This window comes from Mytilus californianus, unplaced genomic scaffold (genome assembly GCF_021869535.1).
Source record: "Mytilus californianus isolate M0D057914Y unplaced genomic scaffold, xbMytCali1.0.p SCAF_9, whole genome shotgun sequence".
In the NCBI taxonomy this organism is placed as follows: Eukaryota; Metazoa; Mollusca; class Bivalvia; order Mytilida; family Mytilidae; genus Mytilus; species Mytilus californianus.
In genome coordinates this window covers 27,036,739-27,062,395 of record NW_026262745.1, presented here as the reverse complement: position 1 = coordinate 27,062,395, position 25,657 = coordinate 27,036,739, and the positions used below count along the sequence as shown (strand labels likewise).

General features: G+C 32.2%; 1 protein-coding gene across 3 annotated transcripts in view; it reads right to left on the bottom strand.

Moving 5' to 3' along the window:
• Window positions 1-25,657, bottom strand: part of LOC127715846 (receptor-type tyrosine-protein phosphatase T-like) — a 57,520-nt gene that overhangs the window by 8,108 nt on the left and 23,755 nt on the right. For 2 of the 3 annotated variants that reach the window (XR_007988662.1, XM_052221977.1), the window contains exons 5-19: window positions 24,746-24,997; window positions 23,580-23,867; window positions 21,960-22,059; window positions 21,492-21,571; window positions 17,879-18,093; window positions 16,289-16,376; window positions 14,915-14,982; window positions 14,660-14,696; window positions 13,948-14,045; window positions 11,362-11,490; window positions 5,309-5,457; window positions 4,724-4,859; window positions 2,723-2,872; window positions 1,801-1,845; window positions 38-137 (exon numbers count right to left, since the gene is read on the bottom strand). Coding sequence is in view for 2 of the 3 variants with exons in the window: in XM_052221977.1 (XP_052077937.1) it covers window positions 38-137; window positions 1,801-1,845; window positions 2,723-2,872; window positions 4,724-4,859; window positions 5,309-5,457; window positions 11,362-11,490; window positions 13,948-14,045; window positions 14,660-14,696; window positions 14,915-14,982; window positions 16,289-16,376; window positions 17,879-18,093; window positions 21,492-21,571; window positions 21,960-22,059; window positions 23,580-23,867; window positions 24,746-24,997 (1,935 nt within the window). In the remaining variant the exon portion in view is untranslated. The remainder of the gene's footprint in view (window positions 1-37; window positions 138-1,800; window positions 1,846-2,722; window positions 2,873-4,723; window positions 4,860-5,308; window positions 5,458-11,361; window positions 11,491-13,947; window positions 14,046-14,659; window positions 14,697-14,914; window positions 14,983-16,288; window positions 16,377-17,878; window positions 18,094-21,491; window positions 21,572-21,959; window positions 22,060-23,579; window positions 23,868-24,745; window positions 24,998-25,657) is intronic. The other variant, XM_052221978.1, reaches the window with a different exon arrangement.

Here is a 25,657-nt window from a genome sequence, read left to right as displayed (position 1 = left end):
TCATACGAAATGCTTTTAAAAAAACATGACAACTTACTGGGTAGAACATCTTTGTTTCTGTTTTTCGCTAAGTTTGTTGTACTCATTGCAGCATTATATTGGTTTTGGTTATTATCATCCTTCGTCGCATTGAGCATCTACAGTAAAATTATTTGATTGGCATTTTTACGAACTAGCTTTTTTATATATGTGTCTAAATTACTAGTAACCATCATAAGGCATGCTTGAGACCAAACATTTAAGAAAAGTACAACATAAAACGTTTGGGAGCCACAAAACAGAAGGCCTAAACGGATTTGACAAACAGTAAAGGGTCAACGTCATCCTAGAGATTTGTAAACTTAATAGAGAATTCAGTATATGGGTTGGAGATAGGAAAGAAAGTTTATATGGAAATTAACAAGAAAAAACAGCATACATATTAAATTAGAGCGAATGGTTTTCATTTGACATTATTATTTATTATACTTCACGTAAAAATGCAATACTTTAATTGGCTTATACAACGGTGTTAATTTACTCTATTCTATGGAAAATACTCTATTACCCTTCACGGAGATGCTTGATCAAGTGTGCGCTTTATTAAATACGACTCTATCCTATGGCAAATACTCTATTACCCTTCACGGAGACGCTTGATCAAGTGTGCGCTTTATTAAATACGGATGATTGTTATGTACAAATCGTCATAGTTTATTACTTTGAATTTGAAATTTAATCGACAGTAATAACAGAACATTCAGTATAATAAATTAAATAACACATATCTGAGAGGGTGATAGAGCAGATTGTTACTCCTCGAAAAGACATTTGTCAACCTTGGCTTCGCCTCAGTTGACAATGTTTTCTCGGGGTAACAATCTGCTCTATCACCCTCTCAGCTATGTGTTATTTATATAATATTATGTATGTGAAATTCACAAGAACAGTTTTCAAGAGATTAATCATTACTTTAATATTATGCAATGCACATGAAAACTAGCGATGCTTATAATACGGTATTACTTTTTATACAACATGAAAGAAAATAAGTTGAAGTTTTCCAATCAAAGAGCCCCTGAAACATCCACACGATTTAAGTTTGAAGTCTGAGAATTGTATGCTTTAAAAGATTGTGATTTTGATGATATCTTGAATGTTAACTATGTTATATGTAACAATTAATGATTAATGATTTTCTACATACATACAATACTTCAATCCGATAAAATAATACTTTAATAAAGAATAACTTAAAACCTAAGAAGAGTATATACAATTGAAATAACAAATATTGTTCATAACTATTATGATTTAAAACTGATCATATCTGCATCAAAAGTGAACCCATGCTTTATTGTCACAGAAAACAAAGTAAGCATAGCACTGCACATTCTTCTTAACGCAACATAGTCACATACAATGTAACAATGATGTACTGACTAAGCATAACCAATAATTTAAAAGTCATTCTTCTTTGATGTAACGTAACTTTAGCCAACCACGATAGCATATACTTCTTAACTTTATTATGAAACGATGAATTGAGTTCGAACATGAAGAATGAATATAAAAAGCTATGAAAAAAAAATAATGAATATAATATGAAGATACATGCAAGAAAGAAAAAAATACATTTACCAATTAGTTCAATAAAAAATGCAGAAAACTCATAACTGTAAACCAGTACTCCTCTTTAGAATGGACAGTGCACTTTATTAACAATCAATTGTTTTCTTATAAAAGATTAAAGATAACTCATCTGCAAAGCCTATTTAACCAACACAAAATAAAATTAAATGAGGAGATGTTCTTACTTACTGAAGATGATAGCCCCTTTATATCTCCTACATGCTGTTGGAGTTCCTGAATAACGTTTAATTAATATATAATAGATTTTGTCAGATGTCAATGAAATTGAAAATAATAATCACATAAACATGTCAAAATAATACGAATGTACTGTATAAAAAACACGATTCTTCGAAGTGTCATCCATTTTCGATGCAACATTTAATGTTGTTTAAACATAAATATATTATATTTCTAAATATGTTTCTAAAGTGTTGTTTTTATTTTTTACATATCAGTCTTACATGCCTTACATAAATCAGGCCGTTAGTTTTCTCGTTTGAATTTTTTTACATTTGTCATTTCGGGGCCTGTTATAGCTGACTATGCGGTATGGGTTTTACTCATTGTTGAAGACCGTACGGTGATCTATAGTTGTTAATTTCTGTATCATTTGGTCTCTTGTGGAGAGTTGTCTCATTGACAATCATACCACATCTTCTTTTTTTTATATTTATCATTTCAGTGTCGTGTATTGTGAAGATATAACATTAAACACTACTGGTGTATCATTATCTATTGTCTTTGATTTCTTTATGAAATAATGTTGACATGAAAGAGAGGATAAACATTTCCATAACATAGAGTCAGCAACGTGTCTCTTGGTATGTAGGACAAATTACATACATAAAAATGGGCTTTATATCATACGACCAGATCTGATTGGGGACGTTGATTTTAACAGGAACTAAAATAATTACTTTAAGTCGGAAGTTTTGACTGGGCATGTTTAAAGTTTTGACAGTCCATTGTCTATTAGGTTCATGGAACTTTAATCGTTCGGTTGTTGTCTCATTGGTAAATACCTATATTTCCTTTTATTTATTAGCCTGATTATGCGTCCGAATAAATGTCAAATAAACTATAAATTTTCAAATTGAGAATTGTGTACCTTAAATTCTTTGTTAAGCCTTTGATGATTTAGTGGTCTGTGATCAGTCAGTATACTCTGCCACACTTCACTGAACATGTCTTTTCGAATCTTTGTTTCTTTCATGGTGAAAGCTTCAAGTAGAGCATAGTGTAAACACACGTACTGATCCTGTTATGGCAAAAACAGAGAGAAAAACAAAGATGTTATTAGATTTTAATGACGAGGAAGAGGGTATGATCATGCCACATTTTTGGTAGGTCGAATTCGAAAATGAAAAAAAAGTATTATTAATCTACACAATAACATCTATTGGATGTATATGAGACATTACTCGATCAGATAAAAGTATTAATATTTCGTCTTAAATATTTGTTGTAGTGATTCAACCCATTTTCAATTGAGTGCAAACCTGCAAATTATCTACTAAATCAGCTTTCTTTAAAGATCTTGAAATTAATATTAAGACGACGAGCCATCCAAATAGGTATTTTGCTACAATATGTATATAAGATCGAATATGTCAATTTCAATATACAAATATGGATATGTGATATAATTGCCAATGAGACAACTATCCCCAAAAGTTCAAATGAAGTGGATGTAAGCAATTATAGGCAACCTTACGGCCGTCAACAATAAGAAAATCCTTTACCGCATAGTCGGCTATAAAAGGCTCAGACATGAAAAATATGAAAAACATCAATTGAGAAAACTAATGGTATAATTTATAACAAAACAATTTTCAAAAAAACAAATATGACAGACATGAATAAACAACTACCACTGAACTACAGGCTCCTGTTTTTGGACAGGAACATATAAAATGTGGCGGGGTTAAACTAGTTTGCTTGCGCCAAACTCTCCCCCTAACCTGGGAGAGTGGTGTAACAGTACAACATAAGAACAAGTTTACGATATCAAAGGGACATAACAGAACGAGCTTTCTGCACTTAAGTGTCCATAATCATATATCAATAAAATTGATAAAATTACCACTACTTTTGATGGCTTGAATAATTTTAATATTTTTGAAATTTCAGAAGGGCCAAATAATGGCTCTTACCATACTTGCTACTTTACCTTGAATATTGCAACTAATTTCCAATTTGTTTTATCAGTTGATAAATCAATTGTGTTCATGCGACAAATTTTTATTAATCATAACTGTTATTGCCAGGAGCAACAGCAAAACAGGCATTGGATTCTGTTATTTTAGAGAATACATGACTATATCTATGCCAAACTCGTATGGAATGAGGACGCATATTTTATAAACATGAACGATTTAGACAAATGTTAAATGTAATCGAAAAAATATAGTTCGACTTCTTTTTACCTATTGGGTACAACGACAATTATCCCACATTACACCGTATTTAACTCTGTATTCATTACTCTCGATTTGAATAACAGGGTTTTAATTAGAAAATTCCTAGAAACCTGTGTTCATCCTCATTTTGTCTGTGATTCATAGTGTATGTCGCTTAACATCTATAGCCTAAAATTACATTACCGCCTTTAATGAACTTTGGTACACATTAGTATGAACATTTTCTAAAGCAAATTTCGATATAATAATAAAAAATGATTCAAAACAACCGAATCGTATGAGTTAGAAATTCTTAGTATTAAGGACGGGTATTAATTGTTGCTATTTGCTGACCATACAATAACATTCTATAAAGCTATTGTGCGATGTCTAATAACTTTATATAACTTGTCAACGTATTTTATAGGAGTAACACGACGGGTGTCACATGTGGAGCAGGATCTGCTTACCCTCCTGGAGCACCTGAGATCATCCTCTGTTTTTGATGGGGTTTGTGTTGCTCAGTCTTTAATTTTCTATGTTGTGTTTTATGTATTGTTGTTTGTCTGTTTGTCTTTTTTTATTTTCGACTTATGAGTTTGAATGTCCCTTGGTAACTTTCGCCTCTCCTTTACAGATTGTGGTGCATATTGCATCGCGTGACATTTCTTGTAAACCAACTACATCGTTTGAATTATATTAGTTCTTACAGAGGTTTGAATCATTTTCATTCGACTGTATCTCATTTTCTTCAGAAATTTAAAAATATCAAGAAACTTTGTAGTACGCCCTTCATCCAAAAGAGCATCAAGGGCAATGTAAGTTCCTGTTCTTCCAATACCAGCACTGCAATAAAATCGTAACATACCAAAACTTCAGTAGAAGATCAAATACTGCACATTTTTTTTAATATTTCAAACTTGAAGGATAAAATCATTTTAAAGAGCAATGTCAATTTTAATTGGTCAACACTAAGTATTCAGGGGTTGCAAATAAAACATGAATATTTCGCGTTTTTGATAATAATAATTAAGTTAGTAAGTAGTCTTTATCGTATTGAATTATTGTTTATTCTTAATATGCAATAATGACCGTTATAAGTGTTTATGACGGGGAATATGCGGTAGATAACAATAATTCAACTGCATATTATAATTCAGCAAAATATTAATTAATGCAGTTGAACTATTGGTAAGGACTAACAATATATTTCGATACTGCAAAAGTTATTATGTAAAATGAAAAAAAGCAATGTGTATTTGCATGATTTTTGAACTTTCAAAATAACATTTTACCTGCAATGAACCAACAAAGGTCCTGAATGTCCAGCTTTGGTATCAGATATCACATGTCTGTGAAACAATACAAGATACAAAGGATCTGGAGTTCCATGATCTGGCCAAGCTGCGAAATGGTACTGAGTCACTTTACGTTTTTTGCCACTCTAACAAAAAGGTATACAAATGATAACGCGTAATTATAAATTCGCTTTCCCCTTTACAGCATCTGCTTTATATGTTTTGCAGCGACCTTTTCGCAAGACCTGTATGACATGCATTCTATGTTTTATGGGCTGTTAAAACCGTTACCAAAAATATATTTTAAAGCGCTTTATGGTATTTGCTTTTGTCTCAGAGATTTACTGTGCTTATCCCGAAGGCTTTGGTCTATCCCGATACCAATTGTTCAAACAGTTTACCAAATAGCAGTTTGAAGTCATCTCAACAAACTGATCAGCTGGTAAAATATTTGAGCAAATTGCTTTAGTGAAAGGTTAGTAGTATGAAGTGAGTGCAGTGAAATAAAAGTAATGCTTACTATCCAACTTCATTTATTAAATGTCTGTGTAATGAAAGTGAAATAAAATTATCACCTACTATGATATAAGGCACTGGTTTGAAAAGGTTGACTTTGACATGAAAACGGTTATCCTAATATTTTATAAATAATTAGTTCTTACAATTGTTTGATGAGTCAATAACTTATTGTTTGTTTTCTAACAGGAAGTTATTGTGTAATTGTAAGTTGGATAATTTTTTCTATAACAATTACTGATCTGCTGGCATTAAAGGGAAATAACTTTTATTTACTCATTGTAAAAATAAATTATTCAAAGATACCAGGTTGATGATTTTTACGCCACACACAAGTTTTGTCTGCAGAAAACTCATCAGTGAGGCTCGAATAAAAATGAAAATGAAATGCCAAATTAAGTACGAAGTTTAAAAGCATTGAGGAAACAAAATTCTAAAAGGTTTTGCCAAATACTCCTTATAAGAAATCTAATCCTCGGGGTAGAAAATCATTAGTATTTTGAACAGTTCAAATGTTTGCAAAACAGTAACTTTATAATTTTTACCATATGAATGATAATTCATGTCAACACAGAATTGCTAGATTCTCATAATGACATCCACTTCATTATCTTCAGAAGTGTATTTTTCATTATTATATAATATTTCCAAATTAAAAATGTTTTTTTTTTCTGTTAGAACTATGACACAACGACTTATTTGTTAATATATCATTTGAATAAATCAAGGGAAAGCGTATTTGTTATCTGTCATTTAAATATGAATCATTGTATGATTATCTTTTAAACCAACACAATCGTGACCAATCATGTTCTACATCTTTGATAAAAGCCATACTTGGTTTGACCGTCTAATGTATAGCCCATTCACTTGGACTGTTATAACATTGCTATTGTTTAATAACTTTCACGCTAACAATTAATAACTGTAACAATATATGTTTTAGTCTTTAACTAAACAATGCGATTCGTTAATTTTCATAAGAAACGGAAAAGCACAATTGAACGTTTTCTCTGAACTATTTTAACAGGAGCATGCATGTTGTAAAAAAGAAATTCGACCTCCCAATATATTCGAAATATCTATTATCATTATCTAATTCATCAATTTCATCAATTTCATGATCATGTACTTGTCGTTTTTGTTTTGTTTGATTATTTTCAAATGTTCAGATTACCATAAAGTTTAATATATTTCTACCTTTGGTATTTTCCGTCTCTTAAATATTTTTTATGAATTTTGGGTTCTCAATGCTCTTTGTTTTTTATTTGGCCTTTTTAACTTTTTTGATTCGGACGTCCCTGATGAGGCCTTTGTAGAAGAAACGCGCGTCTGCAGTACATAATTTTAATCCTGGTATCTATGATGAGTTTATTTGACTTAACCTATGAGATTGCCTAATGTTACCTCCTTGATTATATAGGTAATTATGTATTATAGATACAATGAATAAGCGTTGATTCTTGAAAAAGAAACCATGAGCCCGGAGGGCGAATGGTTTGTTTTTCATAAATCAACGCTTATCCATTGTATCTCTAACTTAAACTATTGTTTTGATGTCTTTTCAAAATGAAAGCCTTTTCTTAATTAGAAGGTATTGTGAGTTAGTTGAAATGACCATGTTATCATGTTCAACGATGCATTAATAAATCTAAGTTCACAATTCATAGGTTAGAGCAATACAAATATAACATAACTTCATAACTTCATAAAATATCAGGCATCTGGAAATCATCCGTAATTTACAAAATAAGACATATTCGAACTTATTTCTAGGTATATGTAATAAGTAAGCTACCGAAAATTCTATCAAGATGCCTATTGTAGGCACATCACGATTTACTCTTATACCAAGTCAGGAAAATGGCCATTGTTATATTATAGTTCGTTTCTGTGTGTGTTGCATTTTAGTGTTGTGTTTCTGTTGTGTCGTTTTTTCTCCTCTTATATTTGATGTGTTTCCCTCAGTTTTAGTTTGTTACCCGGATTTTTTTTCTCAATCGATTTATGAATTTAGAATAGCGGTATACTACTGTTGCCTTTATAAGGATTTGCAAATAAACATTTGTAAAGGTATATAGTAAAACAGATGAAAGCATGCTATATTTATAAAACTAAAATGGACAAATTGAATGTAATAAATTTTTTTTCGAATATGTGAAATAGCCAATAATAACTCCAAAATAAACGGAAAACCTTGCTATTATTACAAAAATATCCACAATAACATACAAAATAAGAAAAACGGAGAAACTAAAGAATAGGGACAACAGAGAGAATGCATGGATTCGAACTTAAACCGACAAGTCTCTACCTTTAACTTGACTCTTTAACTCATTGATCTTAACCATGTGAACCTCGCGGCTACCAACTTATACCATACGATTGTCTATTATGTATACATAAAGGTACAAGCCCTGTGTGTCCGTTGTACCGATGTGTATCATATGTTCACTTACACATGTCAAAAACAAGAAGATCAAAGAAGCCAGATCATTTAACTCACATTCAGATATATTGATGGTGTTCTTTTTATTAACAATCCAAACTTTTCTGATTGGGTTCCATAATATATCCCCCAGAACTAGAAATTAAAGAAACGACAGATACGGCTTCCTCCGCCTCATATTTAGACTTATACCTGGAATTTGACATAAGCGGTCATCTCAATACCAAATTCTATGACAAACGAGACGATTTTAGTTTTGAAATTATCAATTTCCCCCACCTTAGTAGCAATATACCAACCTCACCTGCATATGGGATATACATTTCCCAGCTCATTCGGTATTCAAGAGCTTGCAGCTGCTACTCAGACTTTATAAAACGTCACAAGTGTCTGAGCAGACAGTTGATGAACCAAGGCTATGTTAAAGAACGTTTCGTCCTTTTTCTAAAAAGGTTCATCGGAAGATACCAAGACCTTGTTGATAAATATTCTGAATGAACTTCACAAATAATACACGATGGTCTTGAAGTATAGATTCTAGGTACTGACGTTGTTTATCATCTTAATTAAGTGTTATAGTGTTCATTTTTTGTCTTTGTAAATTATTAACCTTTATTGTTTAGTTAATTTTTGGTACTATCCTTTTGGCGTGACTCGGTACTTATGCATCCCGACAATGTGTTGTTGTGCTGTGGTCATTTTTTGTATTCTTGTCCTTCATTTTTACTTATTTGCTTTGTCTATATGCCATTTTCTTTTTCTCTGTCGACATATTTGTTTGTTTTTATAGTGATTAAGATTATAACACAATGTTGACTGCTGTACCGCTATTTTTGACATTTTTACCTAGTGTTTTGTTAACACATAGTTGTCAATATAATTGGAATTTTATGCGACTGTCATTCAAGTGAGAGGTTTAGCTAGCTATAAAACCAGGTTTAATCCACCATTTTCTACATAAGGAAATGCCTGTACCAAGTCAGGAATATGACAGTTGTTTTCCATTCGTTTGATGTGTTTGAGTTTTTGATTTTGCCATTTGATAAGGAATTTTCCGATTTGAATTTTCCTTGGAGTTCGGTATTTTTGTTATTTTACTTTTTATCTAAATATACTGCTGCAATTTACTCAAAGGGACTTAATTTTAATAAATCAAATATTAACAGCAATTACCTTTCTTTTCTAGATTTAGATATTTCAGTTTTACACGAGAAACTCTACACATAAATTTACGACAAAATTGACGATGTTTCTTTCCCTTTTGGTTATTTCATTTTATGGACGCTGATGTTCCTTTAGCACCGCCTTACGGTGTTTATATATCCCAACTCGTTACAGCCTGTGTCTAAAGTGACGTTTTGAAATTAGCGTAATCTATGTATTACTGGAAAATTATTAGGTCAGGGATTTTGTTACCACAAATTACTGAAAACTTTTACTAAATTCTTCCATATGTACAAAGATTTGGTTTGGAAGTATGGCTGTACCTGTAGAAAATGCCTGTACCAAGTCAGGAATATGACAGTTGTTTTCCGTTCGTTTGATGTGTTTGAGCTTTTGATTTTGCTATTTGATAAAAGAGGGACGAAAGATACCAGAGGGACAGTCAAACTCACAGATCGAAAACAAACCGACAACGTCATGGCCAAAAATAAAAAGACTAACAGACAAATAATAGTACAGATGACACAACATAGAAAACAAAAGACTAAGCAACACGAACCCCACCAAAAACTGGGGGTGATCTCAGGTGCTCCGGAAGGGTAAGCAGATCCTGCTCCACATGCGGCACCCGTCGAGTTGCTTATGTTATTACAAATCCGGTAAATAGTCTAATTCGGTAAGTCACATTCGTGAAAAGGGAAGGGTATTGTAGTTACGACATAAGGAACATATCCGATATCATCTGTGAAACGGTTATTCCATAACGGTCAACCAACTCGTGATGGCGTCCGTAAAATTTACGAAGGGATGACTTCAACTTCACCATTTGGAACTCTTGGTTTAATAACTTCCTTGTGAGCAGCAATCCTCTATCAAGGAAATCATGATAGGAAACACAAGCCCGGGAATATCGTATCAATTGGGAGATATATACTCCGTATGCAGGCGCTGCTGGAATGTTGCTACATAGAAATGGAAAGTTCACAATTGGGAAGCTGAAATCATCTCTTTTGTCGTAAAGTTTTGTTTTCAACCGACCCTCATTGTCAATTTCTAGATGTAAGTCAAGATATGAGGCAGACTTAACTGTATCTGTAGTATCCTTTATCTCTAGTTCGATGGGATAGATTCGTTCAACATAGTCACCAAATTTTGTATTATTTAGTGAGAGAACATCATCTATATAGCGGAACGTAGAGTTAAAGGATATTGCTAACTTCTTATCTCTCTTCCTAAGAAGCTCCTGTATGAAGTCAGCCTCATAATAATAAAGAAACAAGTCGGCAAGACTGGTTCCCATTGGAATTCCGACAGTCTGTTGAAAAACACGTCCTCCAAACGTAACAAATATGTTGTCAATCAAGAAATCAAGCATCTTGATAATGTCAGTTTCAGAGAATTTTTTGTTAAGGGACTTTCCGATTTTAATTTTCCTTGGAGTTCGGTATTTCTGTTAGTTTACTTTTTTTTATATATATAAAGAATACACATAGATTGCAACTCATTGGTAGCCGAGAGGTTTCGTCGATGTGTTGATGTCAGTCACACATAACATATTTCAAGGAGGGGTTCTTTTCCCAGTGAAGGCATATAAAGATTACAAAAAATAAAGGCAAGCTTTTCAATTAATTCCATTTGTGAACTGAAATCAATAAACTAGCCAATTCAAACTTAATGAAATCAGGCACACAAAGGAAACAATTGAATATAATTTGGTGAGTCCATTTAAGTGACAGATTTAGGAGGCGTTGATTCTAAAAGAATCCACGATAAATGAATAGGCTAACGTCAAGACAATGGTTTAAATTATTTGCTAATAGCCTTCAGTTCAAGTATCTATTATATTTACTTTTTGGCCAGGCTGACCCAAGATAACCATAATGCCTTAATGCCAATTTATTTATAATATCCAGTAGAATACCTTTTTTTCTTCAATTGTTATTTCTCTTGTGACATATGCCGTTCTTTTCTTTTCAACGTTCAGACGAAGAATCAGATTTCCTTGGACCATTTGTTTGTCCCCAGCAGGCCAGTATTGTTCACATTTATTCTATCACGTGGAAGAAGTGTTGAAACATAAGGTAATATCATGAATTTATTATGTATATCTAAACAGACAATGAGCAATTAATGTATATTTTCTATAGTCATTTACTATTCTGTTATATATTCTACATAGTTTGCTACATTTTGGTGATGTTAAGAGTTAATTTTGCCTTCCAGACCGAGTTAGATTCTCTTTCAGATCTTAGATTTGGGGAAATTAGTATGCTGATGTTGTTTTTTTAAATATCACAAGTCCAGAAATACAGATGAACAATTGGTAGTAAAACCAATCGAAATCAAACGAACTCATAGTTCATTACATGAAATATCATTCATTTCTTACAGTAAATAGACTCGAATAATTCAAGCCATCCTCGTATTCGATCCGTTCTATTTGTAAGAAAAGCAGTCATCGTGCAATATCGACTGATTATTATTCAGGTTAACCGAAAATGTTAATTTTATTAATAGCAAATACATATGAGAGATAATTTTTTTCGGTAAAAAACATAATTTTTTTATTTTCAAATATCACTGCACCAGATGTATTTGTTTTTTGTTTTTCTATAATTGGATTGCTGTCTATGTGACATTTATTACATCTTCTTTTCCCAAATGTAACAATATATAAAAAGGAATAACAGTAATCGCGAGGAATAACTCCCAGTACAATAGATCACATCGACCACCAAAACTCGACTCAGCCGAGAGAGAACCAGACAGACAATCATGAACAAACCACAACGAATAACACATGGTCAGCATCCCCTGACTTGGAACAGCCACAACATTTGGTGGAGTTAAACCAGTTTTACTAGTACACAAACTTCCCCTTTGCCTATATACACTACATATTGTTCAACTAAAACACACACATAAAATACATGCACAGTACAGTTATTTCCTTCAGGACGCTAGTTAATGTTACTACAGCTGTTGGTCGGATACTGCCGCTCAAGAAAACATAAAAAAAAAACAACACTTCTTACAGGTTTTAGTTTTATCAATTCCATGACAATAAGATGTACTGTGAGAAATACTAATCTTTAACCAGATAGAATCTATTTATAGACAATATGCTTATTCCGGCTGTAAGAATGTTGAAAGTTGAAAGTCTGAGATATCTATGACCCTGTAAAAGTAACTTTTGTGTTAATGCAAGGTAAAATCTGACATTTTCTGAATGAATATAGAAGAATGGCAATTTTGTTTTTGATACTAACTTCATCAACAAGAATATCAAGCGAGTCAGCGAGGGCAAACTGATATTCGAGCTGGTGAAGTCAGAATCAAAAAAATAAATGCCATTATTTTTGATTGGCAATTTGTCTTAACATAATGGTTTTTTTGGTTGAGAAAATTAAATATAATATAATAGTTATTACAACTATTTTTACGCGTACAAAACATTGTGATAGTTGTTGGGTTGCATGAATGAAGTCGCGTGTATTTCATGGACATGAACACGTGACGCTGTTGCACTATTACGTGCCGTCATTGCCTAATATAATCGAGTATCAGGTCCTGGTCATAATTGGCAGAAGAGGGAATGTACAAATTGCAAATAAAAATAGAATAACGGCATTTTTGTTTTTTGACTCTGACTTTATCAGCAGGAATATGAAGCGAGACCGCAAGGGCGAGCTGATATTCGAGCTAATGAAGTCAGTATCAACACATTAAATGTCAACATTCTTTTTATCGGCAGATTGTCTTAACTGTTTGTTTGTTTTTGGTGGAGAATATAAAGTAAAATGAAAACGTAAGTTAAACTACTTTTACGCGTACAAAACGTTTGGATGGTCGTTCGGTTGTATGAAGGAAGTCGCTTGCATTTCATTGATAAATTGACGCGGATGGTCTAGAGCACGTGACGTTGCTGCACTTATACATGACGTCCTGGCCTCATATTTTCGAGTATCAATCCTGTCCATGATCTTGCAAATATTAGTCAGTAAGATCAAATGGAAAATGCACAAATTGCCGATAAAAGAATATATAGGGTAAACGTCATTTAGACAGAACCTCAACGATACACAAGTAATAAAGATAGCATAAAGAGATCAAAATAAAGTCTTCAACAATAGTTAATTTCCATAATTGCTTACATCCACTTTATTTGAACTTTGGTGGATAGTTGTCTCATTGGCAATTTTTATTTTGTACAACATGACAACCTATCGATCGCCTAAAAAGTCTAAAATGTTATCAATAAATTAAAAAGAGAAAAAAGATCTGCCATTTACTTTCACTTTTTATCTCGCGATTATGTTTATACGAATTTGCTGAAAATATCAAATAATGAAGTTTTATTTGAAGTATTTTTCAAAAATTTTAAATTACAAAACAATTTATAATATGGTTTGAATAATGCTAGCATATATACTCAAGACACGTTTGATCATTTGCATTTTTGTATAGTTTAACAATATATTCTGTCATAAAACTATAAACAATGTACCTTAATACCGTCTACCAAATTTGTTAACATTACAATTTGATAAATATTTTCCTGCCATATCATTTTCCAGTGATCCCCCACTGTAGTTTTGATCGGACCTGCAAATGAGACATATTTTCATTTTTCATTTTTTCAATATAATTATGTTGTGAAGTGTTTAATAATGTACACTGTTCAATAACACGATAAATTAATTTCTTCAACAATAATTTTGGCCATTGAGACGTTACTACTACGTAGATAAAAAATTACATTGACTAGGATTGATTGAACATTTTGGTATCAACGAACCCTTCTACTTCCAACCAAAGAATTTTCAATAATCTCATCCAAACCTCCAACAGTCAACACTTTAGGTCTACATGATTCGAGAATTTGATCAAATACAATTCAATGTTTTTCTTATACACTCATTTGAACTTTGGTGACTATAGTTGTCTCACTTGGCAATCATACAACATCTCCTTATTTTTATATAAAGTTATCTTGAAACTGATACTTTTTATAATATTTTGTGTTATTTACTTTTTGATTTGTTTGTTTTTCAATTTGACCATAATTATCTTAAATGTGTTTATTTTTTATTTTGTTTGTTTCGTTCAATTTAACTTACTTAATTGTTTGTATGTGGGGATAAATGATAAGTTGAATTGTATAGTTTAATTGATATTGTAAGAACCACCATTAACGTTCTACAACAATAACTGTTTACCTTGACACGCAATGTAGCATCTTTCCTTTTCAAACCCCTATAGAATATAATTAAAGTATCTATCATTTAAGTACTTATAAAGATTTCAAAATGTAAGAAAACATTAAACAGACATTAATAAAGTAAATGATGAACCGATTTCTATTGAATTCATCAAGCTTATTTTATCTACAAAATATACGTGACTCTTTTGTCTTGAAAATAAAAGAACTAACACATTTTTTTACCGTTAAAAATATGTCAAACTCTACTTACATCAATATAGTTTGCATTAATATAATCAGATCCTCCACCGGATTGTAATATCACTCTTGTGTGGTCATCTACAAGAGGCAATGTTTGTATCAATTATAAATTAAACAAAATGTACTATCTACTATAATACAAAAATTGTTCTCTAATTTAATCTATATCTTAATTCTTCTGAAATATAAACCTATTAGTATCAATCTATGAGTTTGACTGTCCCTCTGGTATCTTTCGTCCCTCTTTTACACATGAAGTACACCAAGTCCGACTTTATTTTACTTGTCAAGAGCAAGTACTATTTACCAACTAGAAGTACCTTACTGTGTATGATAAACACACAAATTTTAACAACCTTTTATTTAATATCGGAGAAAAGGACACAAGAAGACTAAACGTATGTAAGAAAACGTTTGGTTTGTTTATTTGGTATGTTTAAAAGCAGGTCATTTCCTCTAGAAACATTGAAGAAATAATTAAGAGACCAAAAATAAAAATGACTTCTAAACCAAAAAGACGTTTCTGATAAGTATAAAGTAACAATTTGACAATGATTTAAAGATTAAAACAGAATCTGGAAAGTTTGTTTGAAAAATAAATAAACAACAGCGCCTTGAATGGCATGATACGCATGACTTCACATTTACATTAATTTAAATGAATTAAAGTGTAAGCTCGTCAGTTTTTGTCAGACGAACTCGAAATTGTCAAATACTAAGTCTTTATATCACCGGCAAAAAGTAAAATCGTCAAAAATATAAAATGGCTAGTAGTAGATGTGGAGTACAAGTCATTGAGATAACAACCCAGTGATACTATCAACCAAAAGATATATAGAGGAGTTTGTCTTGAAAATTGTGAGCGATATCTAAGCAAACTTGAAATATGTCGGGTAGAGACAGACGAAAGAAGAATGGTCAAGGGTATAACATAACAGATGTGTCTGTTAAGAACTAGAGAAGGCATCACTATCTCGTAAGATGCAAATCAATGTGCTGTACTATATGTTAGTAGCTGTTGTGTCTGACTATGTACGTAATAGAATTATTACATTATATTTGAAAGTAAATAAAATCAGAGAGCTTGTTTTATCAGAAATAGTCAAATTATGATTCTTTAAATTCAGGATTTTTCCGATGACCAAATAAAAAAGTAATACTACTTTCATATTTTGTCCAGGACAACCTAAACATGGATATTGTGTTGAATTGGAAGTTGTGTATAAAACTATCTGACAGTTTGTAGGATACTTACAACATAACCTTGACAAACATAATGAGTTTTGTAAATGCTTAGTATCCTTTAGTAGTACATAAACATAAGCACCAGTTCAACCTAAACAAAAGGAGATTATGTGCATTCAGAAATATCTGTTTCACTTACATGGTAATGTTGTTTTAAATCTGTTTTTCGGCATATTACCCTTTGACAGTGCATGTGTAGTAGGATGTTCTGCTACGTTCGGTATGCTCTTATGAAATATAAATAAGAAATGTCAAAGTGAATAAAACAAATTAATAAAGCTATGTTACTTTACTATATTTACTTTACACTTATAATACGAATAGGAAACCAAGATTTACCAAACACAGGTGAACATAGGTTGAAAGAAAAAAAGGAACTCATGATGAGTTAATATTAACATAAAAGGGATTTGAGGTACCCGTCAACGAAAAAGGAACCGAACGACACAATTATTAGTAACCGAAAGACATAAAGAGGTCAACACACACTCTTCACCACACACTGGTGCCTATCCAAAATACAAAGCTCTGGATCACCAAAGTAAAAGAAGATGTGCAGAAAAAAAAGCGACGACCAAACGCTCTTTTCATATCAAACCGTTTCTTATTTGAATAAAAAATGATGTCAGATGTAGGTCAATACGAAAGCGACCCAGCGACAAGAATAACCAGACGACATCTAAATTTTATTATACTTTTCTACTGAAGCGTATTATGAACGTGTGAGTTTGTGAATTAATTGAACCCTATATCAGGGATCTGTTACGGTATTACATACATGTAAGACAGAACTCACGTATTCATTATTTTGAATTTCCATACCAACATGCGGAGGTGTTAAATTAGTTTTGTTAATTGTTACAGATTTCAACACTAATATTTTTAATCGCCATCAGTGAACTAACAAAAGAAATTAATTCTATAAAAATCGTAATAGGTACCAATAATACTATCACAAACAGAACAATAATACACACTTCGTATCAAAGAATGCTGGAATTAACTTAAATCAACTCAAAGTAATAACTCCCCTGATATGAAATGATATCACGCATGAGGAACATGTGTACTAAGTTTCAGGTTGATACGACAGCACCTTCATAGTAAAATACCCTAACCAAAAAATTTAACATAATACGGAACGGACAAACATACAAGACAACATACTGCCCTTTACTATCGTAAGCAGGGGTACAGTTGTTATGTTAAACAACGACAGCGTTATCATTTTCGAATTAACATTGGATACAAATACAAAATGCTCTCCGAGAGTTACCTGAAAAAGGGGTAGAAGATACCAAAGGATCAATCAACATTCAATTCACAAGTCAAAGCAAAACCAACAATGATAAGGCAAAAACTAAAATCGGCGAAAAGACAAACAACAGTTTACAAAACACTACTGATTTTTAAATAGCTTTCTCTCTTTTGCACCAAGATTAGCAGTAGTAAGAAATGCAGGTGGCTTTTCGATATCATCCCAGTTAATTTCAGACGGAGAACGATGTTTGTTCCTTCTTTAGAAATTTCTCGGTCTTTGCCAATGTAAACGTCTACTTTAACATACAATGTGAATTATTATATCTAAACTATAAATTTTTCCAGGAATTTTGTTTCTAATATTAACGACGGCAGTAAAAATGTTGAATTAAGTTTATTTGATAAGAAAATTGTAATGTAAATATTTTCAAATCATCTTTAAACACATCACTTCAAAATTATAAAATACCTTATATTCGTCTTCAAGTTCTCCGTGTCTTTGTCTTTTCTGAATATACTTTTTTAGGTCTTCCACCCTGATACATGTACGAGTTACATCTGATACATTATGACATTCGACATCAGCTGTTACTACGGGTTTAGTGAATAATTCATCGCCATTAGCAGCGATAGAAGACATCGTCCTTAAATTTAAATGCAGTCCATCTCCACTGTCATCTCGTCCTTAAATTGATTGTATTGAAATATTCATCTTATTTTAAACTGACTGCAAGAACATTGTATTGTAGGAAATACGCAAAATTGATGCATCGTGCAATGTAACTAAAATAATCGCACTTCATCACGATCACTTCATTGTTTAGCAAGTTATCAGAAAGGATGGTAATGAATATAAATGTGCACGAAAACATTATGGTTAAACCCCAGAATTATTAACTGTTACATTATCTTCATATTCCTACCATTGATATATATTGGCATTGACGGTAAAACATACACTACATTTGGCTTGTCAGCAAATACCAATTTTAGAATCTTTGGTTTGAACGGGTCTGGTTTTGAACCCTCACCTCCAGCACTCGAGGCAAACACGCTACCACGAGCCTACCGAGGTAATTTTGCACAATGACAACAAATACATATTTATGATGGGCATGAATCGTTGCCTTTTTTGTCTTTCTTGGTAAGTTTTTATTCCTTGCAAATTTCATTACATATTTAAGTGATATGTAAATACTTTGAGTTTTTAGTTGAAAGAGGATCCTCCCGAACACCCTATTGTTGGCCTTTTTGTGTAAAGTTTTGGCCCAAAGGAGTCTGCAACGCTCATCTGGTTTATTTGCATTAAACTAATACAATGCATGAAGAATATGTGTGTTGAATGGAAACTGTGAAGGTCAACCTCTTGTCCTGCTGATCATTTTGCTAGACAGATTTTCTGTCTATCCATTATAGTTTTCAAGACAATTAGCAAAATTTAAAACAGAAATTATTTAAAATTTTAGAACAGGGGCAATAACTCTTGTAAGGTGGTGATTGCCGGTTTCATTAATTTGAATTACATCATGTGTTTACAATCAATGTTGTTGTTCAAAGTTTAATCTATCAATAATATATAGTTCTCAATGCGTTTGGTAAACACCCTAAAATTGATTTAAAACTCCTGAGGACTTGTATACTTTTAGATCGTATTTTGTTGATCAGTTTTGCCGTTTTACAGTTTGTCTCAATCTCCTTTATAAAAAAAGAGATGTGTTATAAATGCCAATGAGACAACCATCTTCCAGAGTTCAAATGAGTGGAAGTAAGAAATTATGGGTCACCGTACGACCTTTAACGATAAAAATTCATAGTCACCTATAAATGACCACGACAAGACAAATATGAAACAATTCAAACGTGAAAAGGAACGGCCTTATTTATAACAATTGAATTTTCGTAAAACAAATTTGGCAGACATGAACCAACGACAACCACTGAATTACGGGCTCCTGACATAGAACAGGCACTCAAAGAAGAGTGTTCCACACCCTCCATAACCTAGGACAGTGTTCCAGCACAACATAAGTACAAACTGTAAAAATCAGTTCCAAACGGCTCAACTCAATTGATCAGTAAAGGTGAATTTACACAGTAAAATGTTTTCCATTCGATTTTCAATCGCAATTGATACCATCTCTTAGGTACATCGAACATCGTTCTGTTCACATGATATGATTTTCCATTCGATTAACCAAACGACATACGATTTTAGTTTACACACGGTACGATTTAAGTCGAAAGCAGGTGCACAGGTAAAATTCGAATGAAAACTTACCGTGTAAACGCACCTTAAGAAGCTCAAAAAACAAATTACATAAAATCAATTGACACGAAGCACCGATATAAGGGAACTCTCAGTTACTAAATATAAAAATTAGGAGATGTGCTAGGATTGTCAATGAGACAACAATCCACTGAAAGCTATTTCAAAGCCAATTACAACTTATAAAAAATAAGGTTCTCCCGCTTGTTATCAAAATAAGAAGATGCGATATAATTTCCAATGAGACAACTCTCCACCAGAGACCAGATGACGCAGAAAATTAACAACTATAGGTCACCGTACGGCCTTCATCAACGAGCAAAATCCATATCACATAGAAAGCTACAAAAAGTGACAAATGTAAAACAATCCAAACGAGAAAACTAACGGCATGATCTATACTCATCACAATAAACGAAAAACAAATACAATATACAGTAACACACGACGACCACTGAATTACAGGCTCCAGACAGTTCCAAAAAAACGAAAAATATGTAAAAATCATTATCAAACGGAAATGATTCCAATAAGGTGTTGACTGACAATTATGGTTATGATGACTTGTTAGTATATCTTGTTTTACAGTTTTACTGTTTAAGGTGTCTCTCTGTTCATTGTAGTTTTCAAGAGTGCATTTGTAAAAGCAAAAACATTGATAAAATGGACAATTAGGGGGCAATTACTCCTTTAAGGAGAAGATTGACGATTTCGGTTTCACCTGCTAATTTGTAGATCTACGTTTGTTGGTCGTTTTTATTTATTCAGTTTCTCTCTATCTATAAACGTTTAAAAAAAACCCACAAAAATTAGTTAAAATCATCACTGAAAGACAATAACTCGAACGAAGATTAGACTAAATGATATCGGCGATGTTGACTATTAGTAAATCTTAATTTCCAGATTTTGTTTGATTTATACGGGTTTTGTTTATGAAAAAAATGTAAAAAAGATAAAAATCGTCATTTAAGAACTGTAACTCTTGTAAGAAGTTTAATGACGATTTAGGTGCTGTTGACTATTTGTAGAACTTATAAATATAATAATGATTTCAGCTATTTCCAGTTTCTTTCTAGCTGCTCTAGTTTCTGCAAAAAAAAAAAACCTTTAAGGGCGACAACTCTAATATTGAATCGACTGGCGATATACGACGATCTCGTTCAGTTTGACTATTTGTAGATCATATTTTGCTGAATATTTTACCGATTTACAAGTTCCTCTTTCTTTTCAAATTTTCTAAAAAACATACAATAAAAAAATCATTTTTAAAAGATAATAACTCTTATAAGGAGTCGGCTAACGAATGATACCATTTAGATTATTTGTAGACCTTGTTATGACTATCATTTTTTCTATTTATATAGGGCAATAACTTCACTTCGAAGTCGTCAGAATTTTGGTCATATTTGGTGAATAGGGGGATATTGACTAAATGCACATTTCTGCGTCTTAAAAATTCTCTATCTTTACAGATTATCATACTAATAAACAATATTTCAATGTTATCCCTATGTTTTACTTTAAGCCTTGGCAGCTATGTTAGTTAGTAGATGAAATCACAAGTCACTTTTGTTTAAGACCTGAAACCCTAATGGATGAATATGGTAATGGGCAATTTTTTATTAAAAAAAAAAAAAAAAAAACAACGGACGCATAGTGCTAACAATGGCCTCTTGGAATTCAAAGTTTCATATATTTAAATAAGCCTTCAAGTTTAAATGATTGCCTGGTAAAACAATGTTTTTACTCTTTTAAGTTGTGGGTTTCGATTAAATGTTTTCTGTCGAACTGAAAAAATGACATTCAATCTTATTACCTTGATGCATTGTAACTGTGTCTCTATTTCTTTTTCTTGTACCAAATTTAGGTTTTCTGTTCTTTACATATGATGAAAGTCTGTGAAATCAAAATAATTTGTTTAAAATGATATTAAGTATCCAAAAGATACTCAGTGATTTTAGAATGGGGTTTATCTTATTTGGTCTCTGGAGGAATATTGTCTTATTGGCAATCATACCCCTCTTTCTTACTTTTATATGCATTTTGATTGTAATAGTTATTAAATATAACTCCCACAAGAAAAAAAAAACATCAATTTGTGCTTAACTGTTTGTGATTTTTTGGTTTTGATGCACAAACATATTTTATACATTACCCTCTACGACTTTTGGTATCGAGTTTACCTGGTAAATTAGTTAGTCCGGAAACCATGTCGTGTGCACTGAAATCGATAAATTATACATGTTTTACACATTGATTTACCCTATCATTACACGATACAAACCTCCGCCTCCAGATAAAAACGGCAATGCCAGCAATGATAACAACAATGGCTACAACACCTCCAGTTACTGCCCCTGCTGAGGAAGTCAGTTTTTCTGGCTCTGAATCATAGTAAGATTAACATGGTTTAAGTCTCAATATTTACACAGATTTGACACTTTTTTGTAAATTACAAAGAGTCCTAGTCTGGTATTGTCTGAGAGGGCGACTCACTAGATTTATGGAATATAAAGCTGTGAATACAATTAATACTGAGTGTTGTGATCAATGTAAAGTTTTGAGATCTGACACCGTGGAAAATAGTAGACCAGATATTGACTAAGAGCAAAGAGCAAAGAGCAAAGAAAAAAAGCACACCTCGTACATTGAGGTTTTTCCCTATGTGAATTGGCGTATAGCAAAATATGTTTTTAAACTTTAATAATGGCAATAGTAGTATACCGCTGTTCAAAAGTCATTATTCGATTAAGAGAAAACAAATCCGGGTTACAAACTAAAACCGAAGGAAACACATCAACTCTAAGAGGAAAACAACGGAACAACAGAAACACTGAAGTGCATCAAAAAAAAAAAAGACCAATGCAACATACATAGAAACGAACTATGTGATAACAAATGCCATATTCCTGACTTGGTACAGGACATTTTAAGAAAAAATGGTGGGTTAAACTTGTTAACTTTTTTACATCTTATATAAAATATTGTAGACCACTAGTCCTTCTGTCTGAAAAAAAAGAAGATAGTCTCAACAAATATTATGCGACTGTATCCTGTTTTGATGAAGAGGCTGGGAAAGCATATACCTAATGACGTACTGTTTACCAGTCCAGTTTGAGTGAAATAGTGATGGAACTAAAGCGTTATAAGTTTTTCTTTGCTAGCAAAAGATCATAGATAGAAATTAAGTAATGCAAAGGTCAATATAGCAAGTTTGGTTCTGTTATAAGTGTGAAACTACTAATTCGGATACGGTCAGAAAGAACATACCGGAAGTAGTATATATTTAAAACAAAATAGTTCTTTCGCATGTAGTGCTTTGACATGCAATGAATGTCGCTATATTTTAACATAAGAAATAAAGCGATATTAATGCTCGAAATTGAAGAGTTTTAAAATATAGAACGTAATGGGACAAAGAATTATTAGTGTGCCTCCTTTACCTAAACATGTTATAAACCATAGTTACTGGTGAATCAGATGCTATATATATTACAATCATACTATTGGAGTTTCCTTCCATACGAATGTATCTTTAGGAGAGATTATATATCTTAAAGGCTTTTAAATATCAAAATCATTCGAAACACTTAGGTTTTTCTACCTCTAGGCATAAATGACTTCAACCAAATTTGACACTTTTTGAAATATTAGGTCTTCAATGCTCTTTAACTTCGTTATGGATTTTGCCTTTTACCTGTTTTGACTCGATCACCATTGATTGGTTATATGTAGATGAAACCCGTGTATGGCATTTAAATTATAAGCCATGTATCTTTAATGAGCTCCTTTCAACCTGCTATCCAATCATCTACAGTACACATAATTAAATTGATTAAACCATAATGAAAACTAAGATTTTTCAATTGATGAAACGAGCATTATAACAAGCTAAATACCATACCTCTTATTAGAAGTTGAAGTGGTTTACTGTATCCAGTGCCAATGGAATTGGACACTGAACAAACATAAGTCCCGGAATCACTCTCTGCAGTTTCATAAATAACTAATGCAGGAGATCCAATGGTACTGCCATTATATTTCATCGAACTATACGCAGAAATGTTTACACCATTCCTTATCCAATAAACATTTTTCGGTGTTGGATAAGAGTCATGAGAACAAGGAAGTACTGCATCAACTCCTTTATTAACCTCGAACTTTTTCCTTGTCGTAAACACAAGAGGTATGTCTGAAAGTTTAAGCTGATTATTTCAATGTCAGCAGAATTTAGTAAAATCTAAGCAAAATTGTTATGAGCGTGTCTATTGTATTTGTACAAGAACAAAAGTGTTAAGATATAAATACACACAAAAATAATTAGTTCAATTATATGAAACTGACTACTGCTAGAAATTTCATCACCTCATTAACACTATGGACCATCATACAATCTCCACGTAAAACATGGTTTTGGATTTCTAAAACATTTGATGATGAAGTACGTAAATAAAGTACGATAGCTTATATACTTTTTCCTTTTAAAAATTACAAATAAGTTGATCCTTTTAATATAAAATTAGGACAGGTGGAAAGATTGCCAATGACACAACTATAGTAAACTTCCCACTTAAACCATTACCAAATAAACCATTACACCCCTCCCGTCTCCATTCCCATTTGACTCATACATCATTTGCAGCATTCAATATTGACAAAAGAGTGTAACGTGTTTGAGGGAATTGCAAGCTTCGATATACTTTTTTTTCAGAAACTAACAAAAATTTTAAAAACAATGCACCATTCCTCATACACGATACACTATTCCAAATGCACAAAACAATATTTCACATTGTATCGTACACCTTATACCTTTACACCAATCATCATTCAATGACTGTATTGTGGATATTGTTCGGCGTATTTGTGATTTATCTGTGTAGTATTTAGTGGACTATTTGATCTAGATTTGTGTCTTTTCTTTCGGTTTTGTCCTTACAATTTTGGTCCTCGATTCTCATATGCAATATATATTTATGCTTTTACCTTAGATAAGAACATGCATTGTTCAATGAAAATTATTATAATAATTCTACATATATTTGAAAGTTGAACCCTAAAGTGTTTTACCTTTGACATCAAGCTGTAGTTTGCTGCTCTTTGCAGTCACCGTTTCCAATCTTGTTTCACATGTATAATTTCCTTTATGTAAACGATTTATGTTATTGATTTGCAGTGATAGCTGATTAGCTCCTTCCAGCTTTTTACCATTCTGTCGCCATATTACCCTACTTCCACCAGAAACTTTACATTCTATTGTAACTGAATCATTTGCCGTTTTTGTTAATTTACGGTAACCTTTGTTTCCGTTAATTGTAGCAGCTGGAATTGATATACAAAGTCCAGTTATAAGTAAATAATATGCAAGTGATCACCAATACATACCTCATTGTATAGAACCACTCATTCGGACCCGGCCGGCCAGAAAGAACATTCAAAAGAAAGAAGTACATATTTTAAACAAAAAAGTTCCTACACATAGCTGTAACCTTGCCAATTAGTAAAATGTTTGGGTAAAGTGGGTATCAAATGACTGCTTAAAGGGCCACTATATAAGCACTTTTGAAAATTTCTCTTGAATAATAAAATGAATATATGACATTGAAGTAGAAATGCATATTTGCCAAGCTACGCAGATCAGAAGTACCTGTTTTGTACTACCGAACTTCCGGGAATCATTGCTTTCTAATACGCAAATGAATCAAGTTGATTTTTTCAGCACACGTCAGGATAAGGTATAGTTTTGACTATCACTCTGTTCGAAGTTAAGGGAAAATATATGAATGCTTCCAATTGGAGAATTTAGCATAGAAAACAAAAAACTGTTTTATCCTTATAATACAATAGAAAAATTCAAACTAGAAATGTTGTCTATTAAACATCACTAAAGAGTATAACGTACTCATGAAATAAACTGAATCTGGTAAGACGCCCTTGAAGGGCTATCTTTTCTAAATAGCTTGCCGTTTAAAGCTGATTATA